This window comes from Ursus americanus, chromosome 34 (genome assembly GCF_024610735.1).
Source record: "Ursus americanus isolate L20-20 chromosome 34, mUrsAme1.1.p, whole genome shotgun sequence".
Lineage (NCBI taxonomy): Eukaryota > Metazoa > Chordata > Mammalia > Carnivora > Ursidae > Ursus > Ursus americanus.
Window position 1 is genome coordinate 23,620,908 of NC_142160.1, and position 17,709 is coordinate 23,638,616.

At 42.7% G+C, this 17,709-nt stretch overlaps 1 protein-coding gene across 1 annotated transcript in view; it reads right to left on the reverse strand.

The window, feature by feature from the left end:
* The window catches only part of SLC28A3 (solute carrier family 28 member 3), a 49,796-nt gene extending 39,351 nt beyond the window's left edge, over positions 1-10,445 (reverse strand). Inside the window, exon 1 of the mRNA XM_045780923.2 lies at positions 10,338-10,445. Coding sequence (XP_045636879.2) covers positions 10,338-10,415 — 78 coding nt within the window. The 5' untranslated portion in view covers positions 10,416-10,445. The remainder of the gene's footprint in view (positions 1-10,337) is intronic.
* Positions 10,446-17,709: the final 7,264 nt, after the last annotated feature.

Here is a 17,709-nt window from a genome sequence, read left to right on the forward strand (position 1 = left end):
AATGCTCTGCACTCCCCCCAACAGTACTATACTTAACACTTCCTTCCCTCGCTTCTCTGATATTTGCATCTTTATCAATTTTTTATTGCTGTGAAACCGAGAATTCATAGATAAATATCCTTTCTGCTCCTGTTAAAAATCAGTCTTCTGTTTGAACTTACGGGTTGCTATGGTCAATGTTTGTGTGTCCCTGTAATTCATCATGTTGAAATTCTAACCCCCAAAGATGAGGGTATTAGGGGGTGGGTCCTTTGGGAGGTGCTTAAGTCATGAGGGTGGAACCCTCAGCAATGGGAGTAGTGCCCTTACAAGAGAGGCCCACAGAGATCGTAGCCCCTTCCACCACATGAGGACCGTAGGGAGTAGGCATTCGCTGTGAACAAGAAAGCAGGCCCTCACTAGAACGCAGCCATGCCAGTGTCTTGATCTTGGACTTCTAGCCTTCAAAACTGTGAGAAATAAATGTCTGTGTTTATAAGCTGCCCAGCATGTAGTGTTTTGTTGTAGTAGCCCAAATGGACTAAGGTTCCATTTTCTTGCCTCATTTGGCATTTGACCCATTCCAATATGGTTTCCACTCCTACTGCTCCATGGAAATCACCCTTGCCAAAGTCATGGATGGTTTTCATATCCTTAAATCCAGTTTTCATCATACATAATGGGCCACTTCCTCCTTAAAATACTCTTGTCCCTGGCTTCTGTGATATCACATATTGCTAGTTTCCTCCTCCCACCCAAATTTCTGCCTTTCCTCTACCTTTATCAGCCTTGCTACTCAATCCTTAATGTTACATACAGTTCCTCGGGGTTCTGTCTTAGACATTCTCATTCAGTCCTCTAACAAATAACTTTTTTGTGCATCTACTATGGGCTAGAGAATGCTATTGCTGAGCACTGCATATATGGTCCCTGTTCTCAGGGAATTTAGAAGAGAAGCTGTCAACCATAAGTCACACAGTTAATTATTTTACTATAGTCATGATAAAGACTTAAAAAGTTCAACTCCTACACATTGTAATGCTTTTATAGATTAATTAGAATGAACTTAGCTGTGTCTGAAATTCCAAAGATGCAACCCCTTTAGTCATGGGGGAACAGAAATGTTCTTAACAGCTAAATGTCTTCTTACAGTTGAGAAAAAAGAAAGAAACAAGGATATAATCCTTTTGACTCTGTCAGTTGAAACTAAAATTCTTCTTATTCTCATTTCCTTCTCTGATTTGTTTTTAGTAGGTAAATCTCCAGTCTGTCTAAAGGAATCAAGGGTGACAATAGATCTCTTTTTTCATGAAAATGCATTTGGTGCCAAAGCCTGAATCACCTCCAGGATGAAGCCTTGGTTTCTTGGGCCTGCCTTACTCTTGTGCTATTTTGGGAAATCATGGTCACTTTCTAAGTATTAGTTTTACCTTGAACCAGACTATTTCATGCCAGACAGTTGATAGTGAGGCATTAAAGAGAATACATCAGTGTGCCATACACATTTGAATGTTCTTACATTTGAAAAAATGTTGCTTTTTGATGATTCCTAAAATCACTTTGGTTATCGAGCACATCTTTCCAAAGAGCACTGACTGAATGAATATAAATTAATTAGAAACACATGGAATAAATTTGGAGCCTATAAATTTTTTTTTAGAGATGCATTTGACTAAATGAGAAATGGATCGTAATGAACCAAATATTTGAAAAATAAATTTATAAAGTCCTTTTGAAGAGACAGAGGTACTGGGAGCCAAGATCTCTCAGTGCAGGGACACAAGGGGCTTGAGGTTCACATTTGGTTGACATTAAAATGATTGAAAGTTGCCTGTTGACATCTTCCATAGTTTCCCATCAGTAGACTCCAGTGTTTGCTATACGAAGAGGCAGACTTCACACCTGGATTTCAAAGTTTCATTTGGCCCCTGCAACAAAATAGCATCCCCAGCTGAATGCTTGGTTAATGGTTGCTGATAATTGAGCATTTGCTAGGTGCTAGTCCAGTGATGTAGGGTATTAGAACCTATTTTTGGATGGGGAAATAGAAGTGAAAGTTAGGTAACTTGCCTAAACGGTAGGCCTAGCAGTCTGGCTCTGAAGCCTCAACTCTTCACCCAAAGAACCTATGTTTTGCTCTCCTCGTAATGATTCAGTATGTGACTTTTAACCTTAGGATCTGTGTCAAACCCCCCACCCCACCCCACCCCAGTGTGGGTTTTCCCAAAAGCTCACCCCTTTCTTCACTTTCTACTTCCTCCTTAAGAAGGGGCCGCTTACTATCTCCAGCCAAGGTCAAAGTCACATGCAGTACAGTCAGTTCTTGGACCATTACAGACAGCCTCTTATTCCACCTGTGCCTTTTAAATTCTTTCCTTCCTACTTCTTTCTTCCCTCTTCTCTGACTTCAAGGCCTCATGCTCTGAGGAGGAATGAGGAAGTAGCCATGTGGGTCAACAGGAAGCCTACTTTTGCTGGCTCCTGGAAATGTCTCTTGTTCTTGTGTGCGTCTTCGTCTCTCTCTCCCTTCCTTGCTGGATCCAACATACCATGGACCAAGACCTTTGCTCCCACCTACTCTATCTGCATGGGTTTGGCCCTCAATTAAGTAATTTCTATTTCAGACCTTCCTGATGGTGCAAGTTAGACCAGTGCCCTCTAACCAACTTCCTGCTTGCAAATGTTTCTAAACCAATGGACTCAAGTGGAGGAGAAACTAGGATGCAATAATTTGAGTTAGAAAAATAAAACTTCTTTAAAAGCTAGAAAAGTTGTAAAAAGTAATATAATTCAAAGGGAGGGAAGTAGGACCCATGGTGGGGGGAGGGGGTGGTATAAAGCACAACTTTGTAGATTGTGCTGTCTGGAACTATGCTATGCTCCCAAAGTTGAGCAGGTGGAGGGAGTAAGGCAACTAGGTAGTCCAGAGGGGAGCAGATATGCCTGTTTTGGCCCTTTTAAACTGTGGCTGACCCTTTCTCATGGCGCAAAAAGCCTTGCCTCACATTCATGGGCTATTTTCTGACCATGTTTCATGGAGGAGTTGATACCATTACTTTGATTACCACTCCTTATAATGGCTGGATAGTTTATTCTAGAATGTTCCTGAGTCTACAGAGTATAGAAACTCAATTTTAAACCTAAACTTATCATTGGTCTTAGATTTTGGGGACCAAGGTTTTGAAATCAGTGAAGAGCCTTGAGGTGAATCAGAACTGGCCTCTCGTCCTGTCTGGCTCTCTCTTTACCTTTTTCTGTCTCTCTGCGCATGCATCTCATACCTTCCCGTTCAGGGTCTCGGCTTCTCCACATAGTGTGATATGGGAAAAAATAGTTTTTGACATGGTAGCTTAGGGAATTATTTGTGCCTTACTCGGTAGTTCCTTCTGCCTAGTACCCGTTGAGTAGGTGCCCATATATGTATTTGTTGAGTGGTACCTGTTGGCCCTGACTCTTGATTTCGGTTCAGGTAATGGTCTCAGGGCTGTGAGATTGAGCCCTGTGGAGGGCTCCACACTCAGGGGGGGTCTGTTTGAGATTCTCTCTGTCTCTCCGTCTCTCCCTCTGCCCCTCCCTGCCCCCAGCACTCTCTCTCTCAAATAAATAAATACACTTTAAAAAATTATATATAATACACACACACACACACACACACACACACACACACACACACACACAGTTGAATGAATGAATGAAAACAAGCAAGCCTGTAAGTATTCATTGGGAACATTTGGGAAATATTCCCCACCTCCCAATCTAGGTGAGACCACCTTCTCGTGTTACGAATAGCGCTTTTTACAAACTACCGTTGTGCTGGTTTGCCACTGCTAACTAATTTTAACCAAATGGTAGCTGTTTCCAGCTTTTTGCATGATGCCTGGCAGTGTCAATAAATTTTTGTTGAATCAACAAGTGTCATGCTTTATATCAAAGAGTTTTGACTCTTGGAGGGAAAGCAAACAAAGCTTTGAATTTACAGAACCAGGAGACTGAAAGGAACATTGAGAAGTCTTCAGATACATTTCCCTGCTTCCCAGTGGAACCATTCTTGGTCATCATCTACTTTGTTCTGAACACCCACAGGAGGCTCTCTAACCATGTGACTCATAGCATTTTTCTAAGAAACCTCTGTCTTTATTTACTTCCAGAAGACATAAGACATACATACCATCTTTTTCTTTTTTTCCCCCTTTCTTTTCTTTTTTTTCTCTCCCTCTTTTTTAAAATTTCCCTTCCAGGAAAAAGGAAGAACAATTAGGCATGCTAAGGCTATAAGCGGCTTCTGGGTCAAACACCTTAGCCCACGTGTGGAGTAGAATTAGATGCCTCCAAATCCAGATCCCAGCTTTGAGTGAAAATCGTACAGTACTATGTCTGCCTTAATCTGCAATCTGAAGACAGAATCCCAAACTTCTGCAGCATGGTGGAGACTTGGGTCTCCTGCTCACAATAATCTGTTCTATGTAAAATTCTAAATATTCCCACTTTTGATTTTTTTCGTTTTGACCATTGACAGTTGGTCATCCAGGGCTGGCTTCGCATCAACATCAACAATGTCTGGATGAAATGGGTCAGTAGGTGCTACCATCTCCATTTTAAACTAAGAAACTGTGAAAAAAATATGTAAATAAAGGGACTGTGGAGTAAAGTAAAAAACTAAATCCCTATATCCTTCCCCTCTGAGGTGTCATGGAAGTGCCTTGGGTTCTAGCCATCTAGATTGTTAGAAATAAGTCTAGGTATGATCTGATTTGAAGAAGAGAGAGGATTTTTTTTTTAACTTCCTTCACAAAGGCAATTATTGTCATGTGTTTTCTGTGTTTTAATTCACTTGTGGGGAAGAAAAGCATCTCCATAGTTCTGGCCAAGCTTGTCCCCAAGTTGAGTTAGTGGAAACCTACTCAACCACCTGGTGTGATTCATGTGGCTGTCCCTCAGGGGGTTAGAGAGAAACAATGCTCTTCCTCTTTGCTTTGCGTAATTACTTCCAACCTCAGAACTTCTCGATTCAAATGGCCTGTGCCGAATATTCTTGCACTTAGATGACCTCCCAAATTTTGACCTCCACTGAACAAACTCTTCAAACTGGACTGGCTCACCAGGCAATTCAAGGAGTAGGTCAGCTTTTCTCTGTGTGCAGAGTGGAGGCACATCTCCCATCTAGTCCTGTCTAGGGTCTCGCATAAGTGGGTCCCACCCAGCTGACTTCAGAGCGAGCATGGGCTCTGTGGTTCTGAGGGCTACCAGTGGAAAAATCGATGCTGACTCATACGCAGGAGGCAACTTCAGCTGGGTTTCTAAGGAATAGCCTTTAATAAAAGTATTCCTTCAAAAATTGCCTGAATTTTCACACTTAGAACTCCTGAGCTTTATCTGACCTCTCTTGCTGTCAACTTTCCACTCCCTCTTCTCTGGGTCCTTCCGCCAACTTGGAGTTTGGAAAAAGCTTTCAGTTGCCCTATTCTAAGAAGACTTACCCTAAATATGGACACTTGATAAACGTGGTATTTGTCAAGTGGGGAAAATATATTTTTTTAAAGTGATGCTGAAATAATTGGATACTCATGTAGAAAAACAAGAACTCGATGCCCACCTTACACTATACATAAGATCTCATTTCAGGGGGACTAGAATCCTCAATGTAGAAGGCAGAAATGAGCTTTTGGAAAATATGGGAGGGTATCTTTATGATCTTGCAGGACAGAAAAAGATGACTATATAAACAGAATATATACAACAGAAACACTTGAAAAATGGAACCACAATATAATTACCTTTTGTGCATAACTACTAAAGAGTGAAAGACAGCTTAAAAGTGGTAGAAGGCATTTGGAAAGCGTATAAATGAAAGAGGGCTTGTATTCAGAACATTTAAAGGACTCTTTCCAAATCAGTAGGAAAAAGACAAAATCCAGTAGAGAAAACGGGCGAGAGACTTGACAAGTTATTTCATAAAGTTGGCATCTAGTGGCCAATAAGAAAGGAAAATGAAAATGAAACCTCAATGTCACACTACTTACTATACATCTACCAGAATCACTGAAATTAAAAAGCCGGATAAACATTGGTGAGGCTCTGGAGTAAAAGGAACTCACACTCTGTGGATGGAAGTGTAAAGTGGTAAAACCACTTGGGAAACCAGTTTGGCAATATCACTAGTGTTGAAAATATATATGCATTCCCAGTGACCTAGCAATTCCACTCCTAAATACAGTGCCAAATAAAATTGTTACATATGCATCAGGAGACACGTCTGAGAGTATTTATAGCTGAGTTTGTTTGTAGAAGCTTCTAAAAGCTCCAATCTTAAAGACATAAATGTCCACCAACAGTAGAATAGAGAAGTTGTGCAATGTTTATGGAGAATACTGTATATCAATGAAATTGGATGAACTCCAGTTACATGCAACAGCATGGCTGCGTCTCAGAAATACAAAACTGAGCAAAAGAAGTCAGATACAAAATGATTCCTCTCGCCCAATTTCCATATAAATGTTTTAAAATAAGCAAATAATTTTCTTGTAATATTCTATTTACATTAAGTTTAAAAACAGGCAAAAGCAGTGCTTGGGGATTCATAATTATAAGTTAGATATTAAACAAAGCAGGGAAGTAATTACTATAAGGTTGGGATCATTGTCACCCCTAGGGGCGAGGGGCAGTTGTTGCAGATGTGCGGGATTGGGCCATCTGAGCTGAGGGATGGTGATGTCTTGTTTCTTGATGTGGATGGCACCTTATAATAAGTTGTCTATTTGATTTTGTGTGTTTTTCTGCATGTTATATTTCACAGTGAAAATTTTCCTTTTTTTTTTTTTTTTTTAAATAAAAAAGCCCCCTGTCTACAGCCCCAATCTTGCCTCTCTGGAGCCTGGTTCTCTCTTCGCGGCTCTGCTCTCCACCTTATTTTCCCCTTTTCTCAGCTCCCACTCATCACACAAACTGCCCCCCATCCCCACCCCAGTCGTTAGTGACGTTTTGGTTGGCAAATCAAAATGAATTTGTCTTTGCTGCCAACGTTGTGGTTCTCTTTTTCCTTGGCTCCCCCAGACGCTTCTCTCTCCTGGTGGTGCTCCCCTCTTTTTCTCCCCATGGTCTCTCTGCTTCATTCTCTGATTGCTCCAACTTCCCAGCTCCATAAACACTGGGGCTTCCTAGGTTTCCCTCCTGCTGGTCTCATTCATGCCACTGGCTCGTCACTGTGCTAACGCCCCCCAAAAGCATGATGTCCCCTTCCAGACTCCAGGTGCGTGCCCATGCCTAGAGCTTCCTGCCTCCTCTCCATCTTCGTCTAAGGGGTAGGGAATCACCCTAATTTCATCCAACAGGCCTTAAAATGAACTCATGGTCTTCCTTGCTCCAACCCTACTTCCGGATTTCCCAGCTCCATAAAGGGAATCACTTCTAAGTTGAGCTCTCAAGCTAGAAATGTTGACTTGTCAGTCATTAACCTGCTGAGCACCAAGAGCTACTGTGATTACATTCACACTGTGTGCTAGGCACTTGTTATGGTCTGAATGTTTCCCCGCCACCCCCCAAAAAAGTCCTGGTGGAAAATCTAATGCCCAATCTGCCAGTATTGGTGGAGCCTTTGAGGTGACCAGTGTCCTTATAAAAGAGACTCCAGAGAGCTCCCTGGCACCTTCTGCCGTGTGAGGACATAGCAAGAAGATTACTGTCCATGAGGAAGTGGGCCTTCACCAGACACCGAATCTGCTGGGGCCACCATCTTGGACTTCCAGGCTCCAGAACTATGAGAAATAGATTTCTGTGTGTATGCCACCCAGTCTGTGGTATTTTGTTATCACAGCCTGAACGAACTAAGACTGCACAGTTTTTAAAAACAAATATTACATACTTTTTCCCCCTAACATATATTAGCTCATTTAATTCTCTCCACCCCAAGATATGATATTATTATCCTACCTTACAGAGGAAAAAATGGAAATATTGGTTGTCAGAGCCGCTCTTACCTCACTCTGACTCAATGCTAGCTCCGTGGCTGAGGGGGCCTCCTACCAGTATGGGTACTTCTGCCCACGGGTGGTTTCCTCTGTGATTATCTCCCTAACCTCCTAAACGCTGTCCCAACCACACACTAATCTCTTTCCATTTTGTGCACCCTCAGCAGGGCTAGCAGAGTACTTTAATAACTTGATAGTGTAACTTCTGGTTGATTCTTTCCCAATGGCTTAGCACACAGGGAGGCCGTGTGATCTGGGGCCAGCCTGCCCCTGTCCAGCCCCAGCTCCTCATCTTCTCTCTCCTGAGCACGCATATTCTTCAGGCTCCTGGGCCTGCGCAGACAGTTTTGCTTGCAGTGCTCTGCTGACACCCCTCCCTGTTCAACTGGGAAATCCCTGCCCACCCTTTAAGCCCTAACTGAGAGACTCCCAGGTCAGCCCAACTCCACTCGCATATGTATTTACAGTGCACTTGGGGCCAACTTCTAGCATTGTATTTTGTTTTTGTTTTATAACATATTACAATTGCTTATTGATTTCTGCCTGCTTTGCTCCTGGAGGGCAAGAATAGTGTATTATACCTTCTTGAATTGGTATCCCTTTCCAATAGCGGTCTTATCTGGGAGGCGTTAATGGTTTTGCTGAGTAAATACGTGTCTCTGGAAATTCTTGTCAAACAGCAAGTGTTGGAAGAAATAACCTGGTCACTGCTGATTGGTGTTGGTGTGTGGTATTCTGCTGGGTTTAAGCCTTGGAGATGCTTTGTTTTGAAAGAAGAGAAGGAGGGATAGAAGACAAGGCTATCTTTAGTGGATGTGTGTCCTTCTCCCTGACGGGGCTGCCAGTTGCTGGTGACATGGACCTCCCTCCATTGCAGTCACCTTTGTCTTGCTGTCATACTCACTTTGACTCTATCCCATTCCATTCTCTTGAACCATAAAAGGCCCTCGGCCTTATGCTTTTTTCTCATTTAACCCTTATGAAGGGAATCCGGATATGTCACCCCAAAATATACCACCTTGGCGTGAGAGTTATTTTGAGCTGAAAGCAATTGAGAAAAAGCAGACACAGAAAGAGCTCTTCGGTCTTCCTCTCTCTGTCTAGAAGCAGGGCATGACTTTCCCTTGTGCAGGTGTCCCGTCTCCCATCATAGAAAGAGGACAACAACGCTTGTTGCTGGACGCAGCAATGGTACTGGGATAAGATGGCATAAACCTCATATCAAACCTAACCTTCCATTAGTTTCCCCCATATAGTTCCTAGTCACTTTCCCACAGCCTATTGGCCCTTAAAGCCTAAGCTCTCTCTCTGTGTTTTTTTGTCTGATCACTTCTCCTCAATTTTTTGTTCTTTGTTAAAATGATATATAAGCCCCTGAGTCTTACAGCTTCTTTGAATTTTTCACTTCTTTTCTGTGAAATTGCATGAACATAACATAAAAAATGTCGGTAAAATTTGTATGCTTTCTCTGGTTAATCTGCCATTTCTCAGTTTAATTCACAGACCTCAGGTGCTGAATCTAAGGGGGGAGAGGGTAAGACTTTTCTTCCCTTACACTTGTAACCTATGAGATGATCACTGCGACTACTGTGTAACAGCTGAACTGAAGCTCGAGGAAGTTACAGTAATTTGTGGGTGGAAGAATTAGGACTTATGCCAAAGCCCTTTTACCTTCCTTGTTCCTTTCTTTGCTAGGGTCTAAAAGTTTGTTTTGCCTTTATGGTGACCCTGAATTCCAAAAGGTTTCTGACACCTGTTTGTGTGGGCTCCTGTGTCAGCTTTAGGAAGGAAACACAGCTAGGGACATCCCTGAAAAATCCCTATCCCAGAACCAGTCAGAGCAGCCCAGTGTTTCCCTGGGACAGGACTCCTTCCAGGTCTCCGCAGCACCCAGCCCCGAGGTCAGAGGCATTAATCACTCAGTGAGTTTTGGTTGATGACATGAGACTTGTTTGCATAACCTGGCTGCACTGGGGCGGGCACCCAGGCCACCATTGGACAGGAGCTTTGGGACCTGGTGTAAGAGAAAGAACCCCTCAGGTGCTCGCTACATCCAGGATTTGGATTCTCCCCATTCTCTCTGTTTTACCAGCTCTTTGGAAAATACTGGCAGGGCCTGTGAGCCCAAAACAAAAGCCGGAGAAGATAGTCTTGTTTCTAAGTGACAGGGCAAGTCAGGGATCAAAACAAGTTCGATTAAAAGAGACTTTTCAGGTTTGTCAGCCCACGAAGAAGCCAAGGAGGGAAAAACAATAGGTTTAAAGACTTTCCCGAGAAAATCTTATTGCGTTTCAATACCCCCTGCTGCTTTCGTTCAGAAACTTGCCAAGGTGGTTAGAGAGACCATTATTTCCATTGACTCGGTCTTAAACACAAGATAAAAGGTCCACTCACCTGGAAGCCGGTATTGCTGTAGCCCTCACCTGGGGGGGCTGTCATACTCTTCAGCTCCACACCGTCGTTGCTGCTCATGGAATTGGCTGGGCTCTGAATTCTTTTCAGACGTCGGCTCTAGAGATTCCTCGGTAGCTCTGAAGAGAATCGCAGCCTCTGCTGATGTCAGAATGCCACCTGCTGTTTGTGGGAACCTGGGCTCGGAGACTGCAAACGTTGAGTCTGTTGGGGCGGAGCAGGAGCCATAGGTGGATGGGGGTGGCGGCTTTGGGTCCACGCCTTCATTAACCTTCCTGATTAGCCCTAGGATGGCTGGCCCATTTTTACTCGGGAAAACTCTTGCAGTGCACAGAACAGAAAAGGATGCTCTCTCAATGGTCATGACGGAAATAATCTATTTCCTGTGGGTGGTGGTGGGGACTAGGAATCGTGGGGGATGGGGCAAGGAATGGAAGGGCTGGTTGTTACCAACTGACCACTATTCTGTGCTAGGTCCGCGCTCAGTACTTTGTATATCATGGTCTTGGTTTATCTTTAGTACAAGCAAAAACGGAGGTGTGGTCAAGTTAATAGTTAGCTCAGGGTCATTTGGCTAGGAAAGGGACGGTGAGAAGTCAAATTCATGTCTAGATGATTCGGAAGCCTTTTTACTACATCCCTGACTGCAGACTGGATTGCTTTTAAAAATCGATCTGAGAAATGCAAATAGGCAGCAGATAAATGGAATGTGACCAACTGCTCACTTAATAAAAGGATTCTTTAGGAAATTATTAGCTACAGGATTCTTTCAAAATAGCAGTTTCCCTTAGTACATTTCAAATGAGCTACAATTGTGGGCTTCTGTGGAAATGTGAAATATGCTATGATAAGTGAAAAGTTAGCATTAATAAAGGGAATACTACATCATATAGTAGATAAAAGAATGGGAGAAAATATCAAATATTACTAATAGTTATTTCTGGGTTGTGGTTTTATGGGTAGTTCTTATTTTCTCTTTCAGACTTTGCTGAGTTTTCTCTAAAGAGCATGATTTACCATTATCATGATATAGACTATAGAATGATTCAGAGCTCACTGGAAACACATGGCCTGGGTTCAAGTTCTGGTCCTACCACTTACTGCAGCAAGCTATAGCTCAAGAGCTAAACCCAGCCCGCTGTTTATTTTTTTTGAAGGTTTATTTATTTATTTTAGAGAGATTGAAAGAGGGAGTGAGAGAGAGAGAGAAAGCATGGACATGGGAGTGGGGGGTGGGGAGGAGGTGGGAAGGGCAGAGGGAGAGGGAGAGGAAGAGGGAGAATTTCAGACAGCCTCCCCGCTGAGCACAGTACCCTATGCGGGGCTCGATCTCATGACCCTGAGATCACGACCTGAGCAGAAACCAAGAGTGACTAAGAGTCAGTTGCTTTGCCAGCTGTGCCACCCAGGTGCCCCACACTGCTTATTTTTATACATGCAGCTTAAGAGTTAAGACTAGTTTTTAGATTTTTTTTTTAAAGATTTTATTTATTTATTCGACAGAGATAGAGACAGCCAGCAAGAGAGGGAACACAAGCAGGGGGAGTGGGAGAGGAAGAGGCAGGCTCCTAGCAGAGGAGCCTGATGTGGGGCTCGATCCCATAACGCCGGGATCACGCCCTGAGCCGAAGGCAGATGCTTAACCGCTGTGCCACCCAGGAGCCCCAGTTTCTAGATTTTTTAAATGGTTGGAAAAAAATCAAAAGAACAGGTATTTCATGACACATACAAACTATAGGAAGTTAAAATTTCAGTGTCCATGAGTAAAATTTTGTTGGAACACAAACATGCCCATCCATTTATGTATCATTTATGGCTGCTGTTGGCGCACAAGGGCAGGGCTGGGTAATCGTGACAGAGACCGGTGGCTGAAAGTCAAAAATATTCACTACCTGGCTCTTTATAGAACATGCGTGCAGATCCCTGACTTACTAGCCATGTCAGTCTGGGCAAGGTACTGTGTTCTCTGTGCCTCAGTACTTCATCTATAAAATGGGGATAATAGTTCCCATTTTACACTATATGATTGAGATGACAACATGTGTTAGTACCCTTAAAAAACACATGAAATAGTCCTGGACATATAGTAAATTTGTTGTGATAAGATAATACTTATCTTAAAACGTTAAAAAAAAAAAAGCACAATGATCTCTAAACAGTAGTTCGCATGTGCTTTAGGGACATTCTTTCTCCCTGAGGCCAGGTGCACCTACGGCTGAGCAGGTGATATGTTGCACTTACACGGGAAGGCACAGTGCCCTCGCTGGACTAGCGGTCAGGCCGGTCTCTCCCCAAAATACTGGTAGTGGGAAAGGTGATCTCTGACTTCTCACTGTGTGCTCCTGGACCCCTGTTCCAAGTCCTCACCATTTATCAACACCAACAGAGCTTTCTTTACGCTTTTGCTCTTTATTGATTGTCACTGATAAATGGGAGACTTGGGAATATTTTTTTTCAGTTCTTCCTCGTAATTGTGATATGTCGTGATAAGTTGCCGCCATGTTACCAAAGACAAAAATTGGAAGTGATCAAGAGAGGTGCAGATAAATAGAAAGCAGATAATATGCGGAGCTTTCTTTGTAAAATTGTTGGAAGAAGCCGGTCGCTGCAACCAGATATCAAAGCCATCATGAACTCAAGACTCAATCTAGTTAAAGGTTATGGAAGAGTCTTACTCTCTGGAGGGAAAACAAAAAACAAAAACAAAAACCCAAAGAACAAAAACCCTTTATTCTGCCATTTGTGGTTATAAGTGCAGGAAGCTTGACTCGCATACCTGACATTCCTGCAAATACTCTTATATGAACCTTTTACAAGGTACAACCCAGTGTTTTCTCGGCCCCTAAGCTGTTTTCAAACTGAAGTTTGAAGAGTGCGAGCATATTTGAGAATACGGCACTGTGCAAGCAAGAGCACTCTATCATGTTGATTAAAGACACAGTGACTTGCCCTTTCCATTCTCCACCTACACCAGTGAAAAGGAAAAATGGAGACCTAAATACAATAAATTATACATGCAACAATGAGGATAAAATGCGAAAGTGATGGTCAGTTACAGAGAAGTTTTAACTTAAAATGCTATCTATCTGAAACCTGTAGTTAAGAGCTTTAATGGGGCACCTGGGTGGCACAGCGGTTAAGCGTCTGCCTTCGGCTCAGGGCGTGATCCCGGCGTTACGGGATCGAGCCCCACATCAGGCTCCTCTGCTAGGAGCCTGCTTCTTCCTCTCCCACTCCCCCTGCTTGTGTTCCCTCTCTCGCTGGCTGTCTCCCTCTGTCACATAAATAAATAAAATCTTTAAAAAAAAAAAAGAGCTTTAAGAACTAATGAAAATTCAGGCTTTCTTTGCAGCATAAGAATTAACTTGATTTATGGGACTATCACTTAAAATGATGGGTACCTTTGTAGAAGCTATGGCCCATTTTGCCCAATTTGGAAATAGAAATTGTGATCAGAAAATGAGGTGAAAGACCCTTTCAACTTTACAAGGCTACGTGTTAAATCCTTCTCTAGTCTTGCAGAATCATTATTTGTAAGGAGTGGCTCGTGCCAAGACCAAAGGAACCATCCCTTAACTCTTCTGAGTCTGAGCTATTTTCATTGCAGTGCTCCTCAAACTCAATTTTAAACTTTGAAGCCATTGTCTAGCAACTAATCACTGGAATTTTTAATCAAATAGCGTCTATATTCCATTCCCCGAGAATTGGCTTATGTAAGACTGAAAACCCGTGGACTCTGTGTCCAAGCTCATTAAAGAAAAACAAATGAAAAAACCCCAAGTCCCTCCAAATTTATTAAAAATATGAAAGTAAAAAAAAATTAAATATGTGATGATAGATCTTGCCTTATGCATGTAATTCTATAGGAAGGTCACTCTTTGTTTTGGTGACAGTGTTTCCAAAGGAGTAAAATGGATTTTTAAAAATTGTGTATAACACTTGTCCTGTGTTAAGAGCAATGTATTATATGTTATAGCATGAGTTTTATCTGCTCCCTGCTGTTTTCTCCCAAGGAACAGTTCAAATATTACAGATTAACATTTGTTTATATATTTTGTAGCTTAATAAACCAAAAATGTAATCCTGGGATGCTTACAAAGCTTAATCTAATTAACCAACTCTATTCAGATCATTCAAGAGGAAAAAAAAAAAAAAAACTAAACCACAATAACATGTACTTGAAATAAGAAATACTTTGGGATGTTTTCCAACAAAAAAACCTTTTGCTTTTCAATACTCCCACTGTACTAGGAGAGGCCAACTAGGGCACTTCCCGTAGGCAAGGATCTGTCAGAGGACCTGCAGCTGAGTAATACCTAACTGTTACTTAAGACTGTTGGCAGTCTGCATCACTTTATTTACTTATTTTTAATATTTATTTATTTATTTATTTGAGAGCGCGCGCGAGAAGGGGGAGGCGCAGAAGGAGAGGGACAAGCACACTCTGCGCTGAGTGTGGAGCCGATGTGGGATTGATCCCAGGACCCTGAGATCATGACCTGAGCAGAAACCAAGTGTTGGACACACTTAACAGACGGAGTCACCTAGGTGCCCCATTTTATCTCTATACCCAGCGTGGGGGCTTGAATTCATGACCCGGAGATCAAGAGTCCCACGTTCTACTGACTGAGCCGGCCAGGCGTCCCTGTTTGCACCACTTTAGTTAGAATCCTGGGAAGCGAGATCTTGGCCCAAGGGCGGATCAAGAAAGAAGGGGAGAGAACTAGTTGGTGGAGCACTGCCATGTGCCTTTTAAGTACTTAATGTTGTGTCCATTTTATCTTCACAACAACTCTGCAAATGAAGTATTAACATCCTCATTTCACAGATGAAACACCTGAGGCTCAGGGAGACAAACTGACTTTTTCCACGAACATGATTAATAAGTGGTGAGGTCTAATTTGAGCCCACGCCTCTGAAACCTAGTCCTATTAAGAGCTCTGAGTTCTGTAAAGAAATACAGGCCAGGGGAAGCACAACTGAGTTAATGCTCAGAAGTGCTCATTCTATCAGTGGGGAAAGTAATCCACCACCAAGCTAAATGCTAAAAGGTGAATAAAATGGAAAAAAAGATGGGGTTGTCACGACAGCAGAGTTTCCTCCACCTGTGTCCTTTGAAATCTTCAAGAAATGTGCCAATGCTTAATTGAAGGGATTTGTACGTAAGAAGGCCCAAGTATTGGCTTGTCATGTTGATTCCACGGGAAATGATGTTTGGGCTACAAGCTCTAGAAAGGCTGTACCCATCTTCGTCTGTGCTCTGTCTTCAGTGCTCTGGAACAGAGTAGGCTCGAGGCTGAATAGCTTGTCCATTGATCAAAGAAAGAAAACTGAACTCTCTACACTCCAGGGAGCCTAGAGATATGTGTGAGTCGCACAGTGAGTTCTGAGGGAGATCAGTTCACACTGACCAGCCTCCCTGCGAACCAGGGCTGGTTGGAGGGTGAGGTAGACAGAGAGTCTTGGGTGCAAATTTTAAGGGGCCACATGTACCTCAGTGCCGTGCAAATGCAGGATCAGCACCTGACGTTGAGGGCCTTCTTAAACTTGGCTCCCCAGGCACCTTGCTCAGCTCACCCTACCCCTGGCCCTGCCAAGAACAATCTCTGAGTTTATTTTGGACCAGTATAACGTAGGCGTGAAGAGTACGGGCTCTGGACTCGGTTTGGCTTCCAATCCAGGCTTTGCCTCTGACGAACGCTAACTAGCTGGAACCTCAGGCAAGTTACTTAACCAGTCACTGCTCTACACATCTGTTGTTCCCTGCAAAATGAGGTTTACAAGGGGCACTGACTTACAACAGGCCTGCTGTGGGGGTTAAACAAAGTATTGCATGGAAAGCGGCGGGTACTGGGTAGTAAGAGTGTACGCACTCGAGATTCCAAGGGAAACCTGCCGGCGGCTGTGCATAAGGCAACCCAGAGTGGACTTCTAGGGCTCCGGAAGCGTCTCGTAGGCTGAGCAAGTTACTGTTACACTTAGTTAAATAAGGTTAACAAAGGGAGTGAAGAAAAAGCATGGGTTTTGGCCTGGGTTATGGTAATGGGCACATAATCTCATGGAGGAACAAAGGTTTTCCAGGAAGCCCATTCTTGAGGCTGAGAAAATGAGATTCCCAGACATAAAAACTTCCCCTTTATTTTGTCAGCTCAGAGAAGAAGACGCTGTGGGAGTGGTCTGCAGAAAAGCTTCATACTGGGCTGGGCCTAGGTATAAATTCTCCCCAGTTCTTACCCACAAGAGTGGCTAGCAATAGTGGCAGCTGTGTTCTTCTGATGGGATCAGGTGGGATCTTACGTGATTTCAGGTTTCATGGACCCAGCCCAAGGTCTGAACACTTAGGCATCATTTCCTAAGCACTACAATGCTGGTCGTTCTGTTGTGGGAAACACTCATTGTCCCTTTTCATGGATGAGAAAACAGGACACGGTTCATGGAGCAACAGTGTGTGGTTTTGGATGGTCAGTTAAATAAGGCTGTTACTGGGGGGAAAAAACAACAACATTGTAGTTTCTGGAAAAGGGAACACCCAAATATATTTTCTGCATCATTTCTTAACTATCATGGCAAGAATCATGAATGGGCATTAAACTTAACTGGAAAATTTTGATGAGAAGAACATTTATAATGTTGAAACTTTATAATTGTGAAACCCGAAAGGTGCGTTCTTAACCAAATGGTCACCAAGAAGGGGACAAAGCGACATCACGTGCCTCCTGATATAATGCACAGAGGAGGACATATGGCTTCTCTGGTACTCCTGCCAAAATGCATAACTTGAATTTAATAATAAAGATGTTAGAACCAATCAAAGGATATTTTACGAAATACCTGGCCTGTATTCTTTAAAATTGTTAAGGTCGTGGGAGGCAATGAAGGCAGAGAGACCATTTCAGATTACAGGATACCAAAGATACACGATGAATAAATGCAACACATCATCCTGGGGTGGATTCTAGACCAAAGACAATGTTTGTTATAAAGGCCAATATAGGGGCAAGATGACCAAATTTGAATTTTGGACACAGCAACGTATCAGTGTTAAATTTCTTCATCTTCATAACTATACTGTGTTACAGAATAGAATGGCTTTAGGTAGTCATTGGATATTTAGGAATAGAGGGGTATGATGTCTGTAATTTATTCCTGAAAGGCTTAGGGAAAAAAGCAATGATGTGTAAACATATATCAGTATGAGAGAAAATTAATAAAAGCAAATGAGGCCAGGTGGTCATGGTGAATCTGATTAAGTTATGGGAGTTTATATTATTCTTGCAACTTTTCTGTAGGTTTGAGATGATATCGGAGTAAAAGGTTATAAAAAGAGGTGTTTTCTGAATGATTCACATGTGCA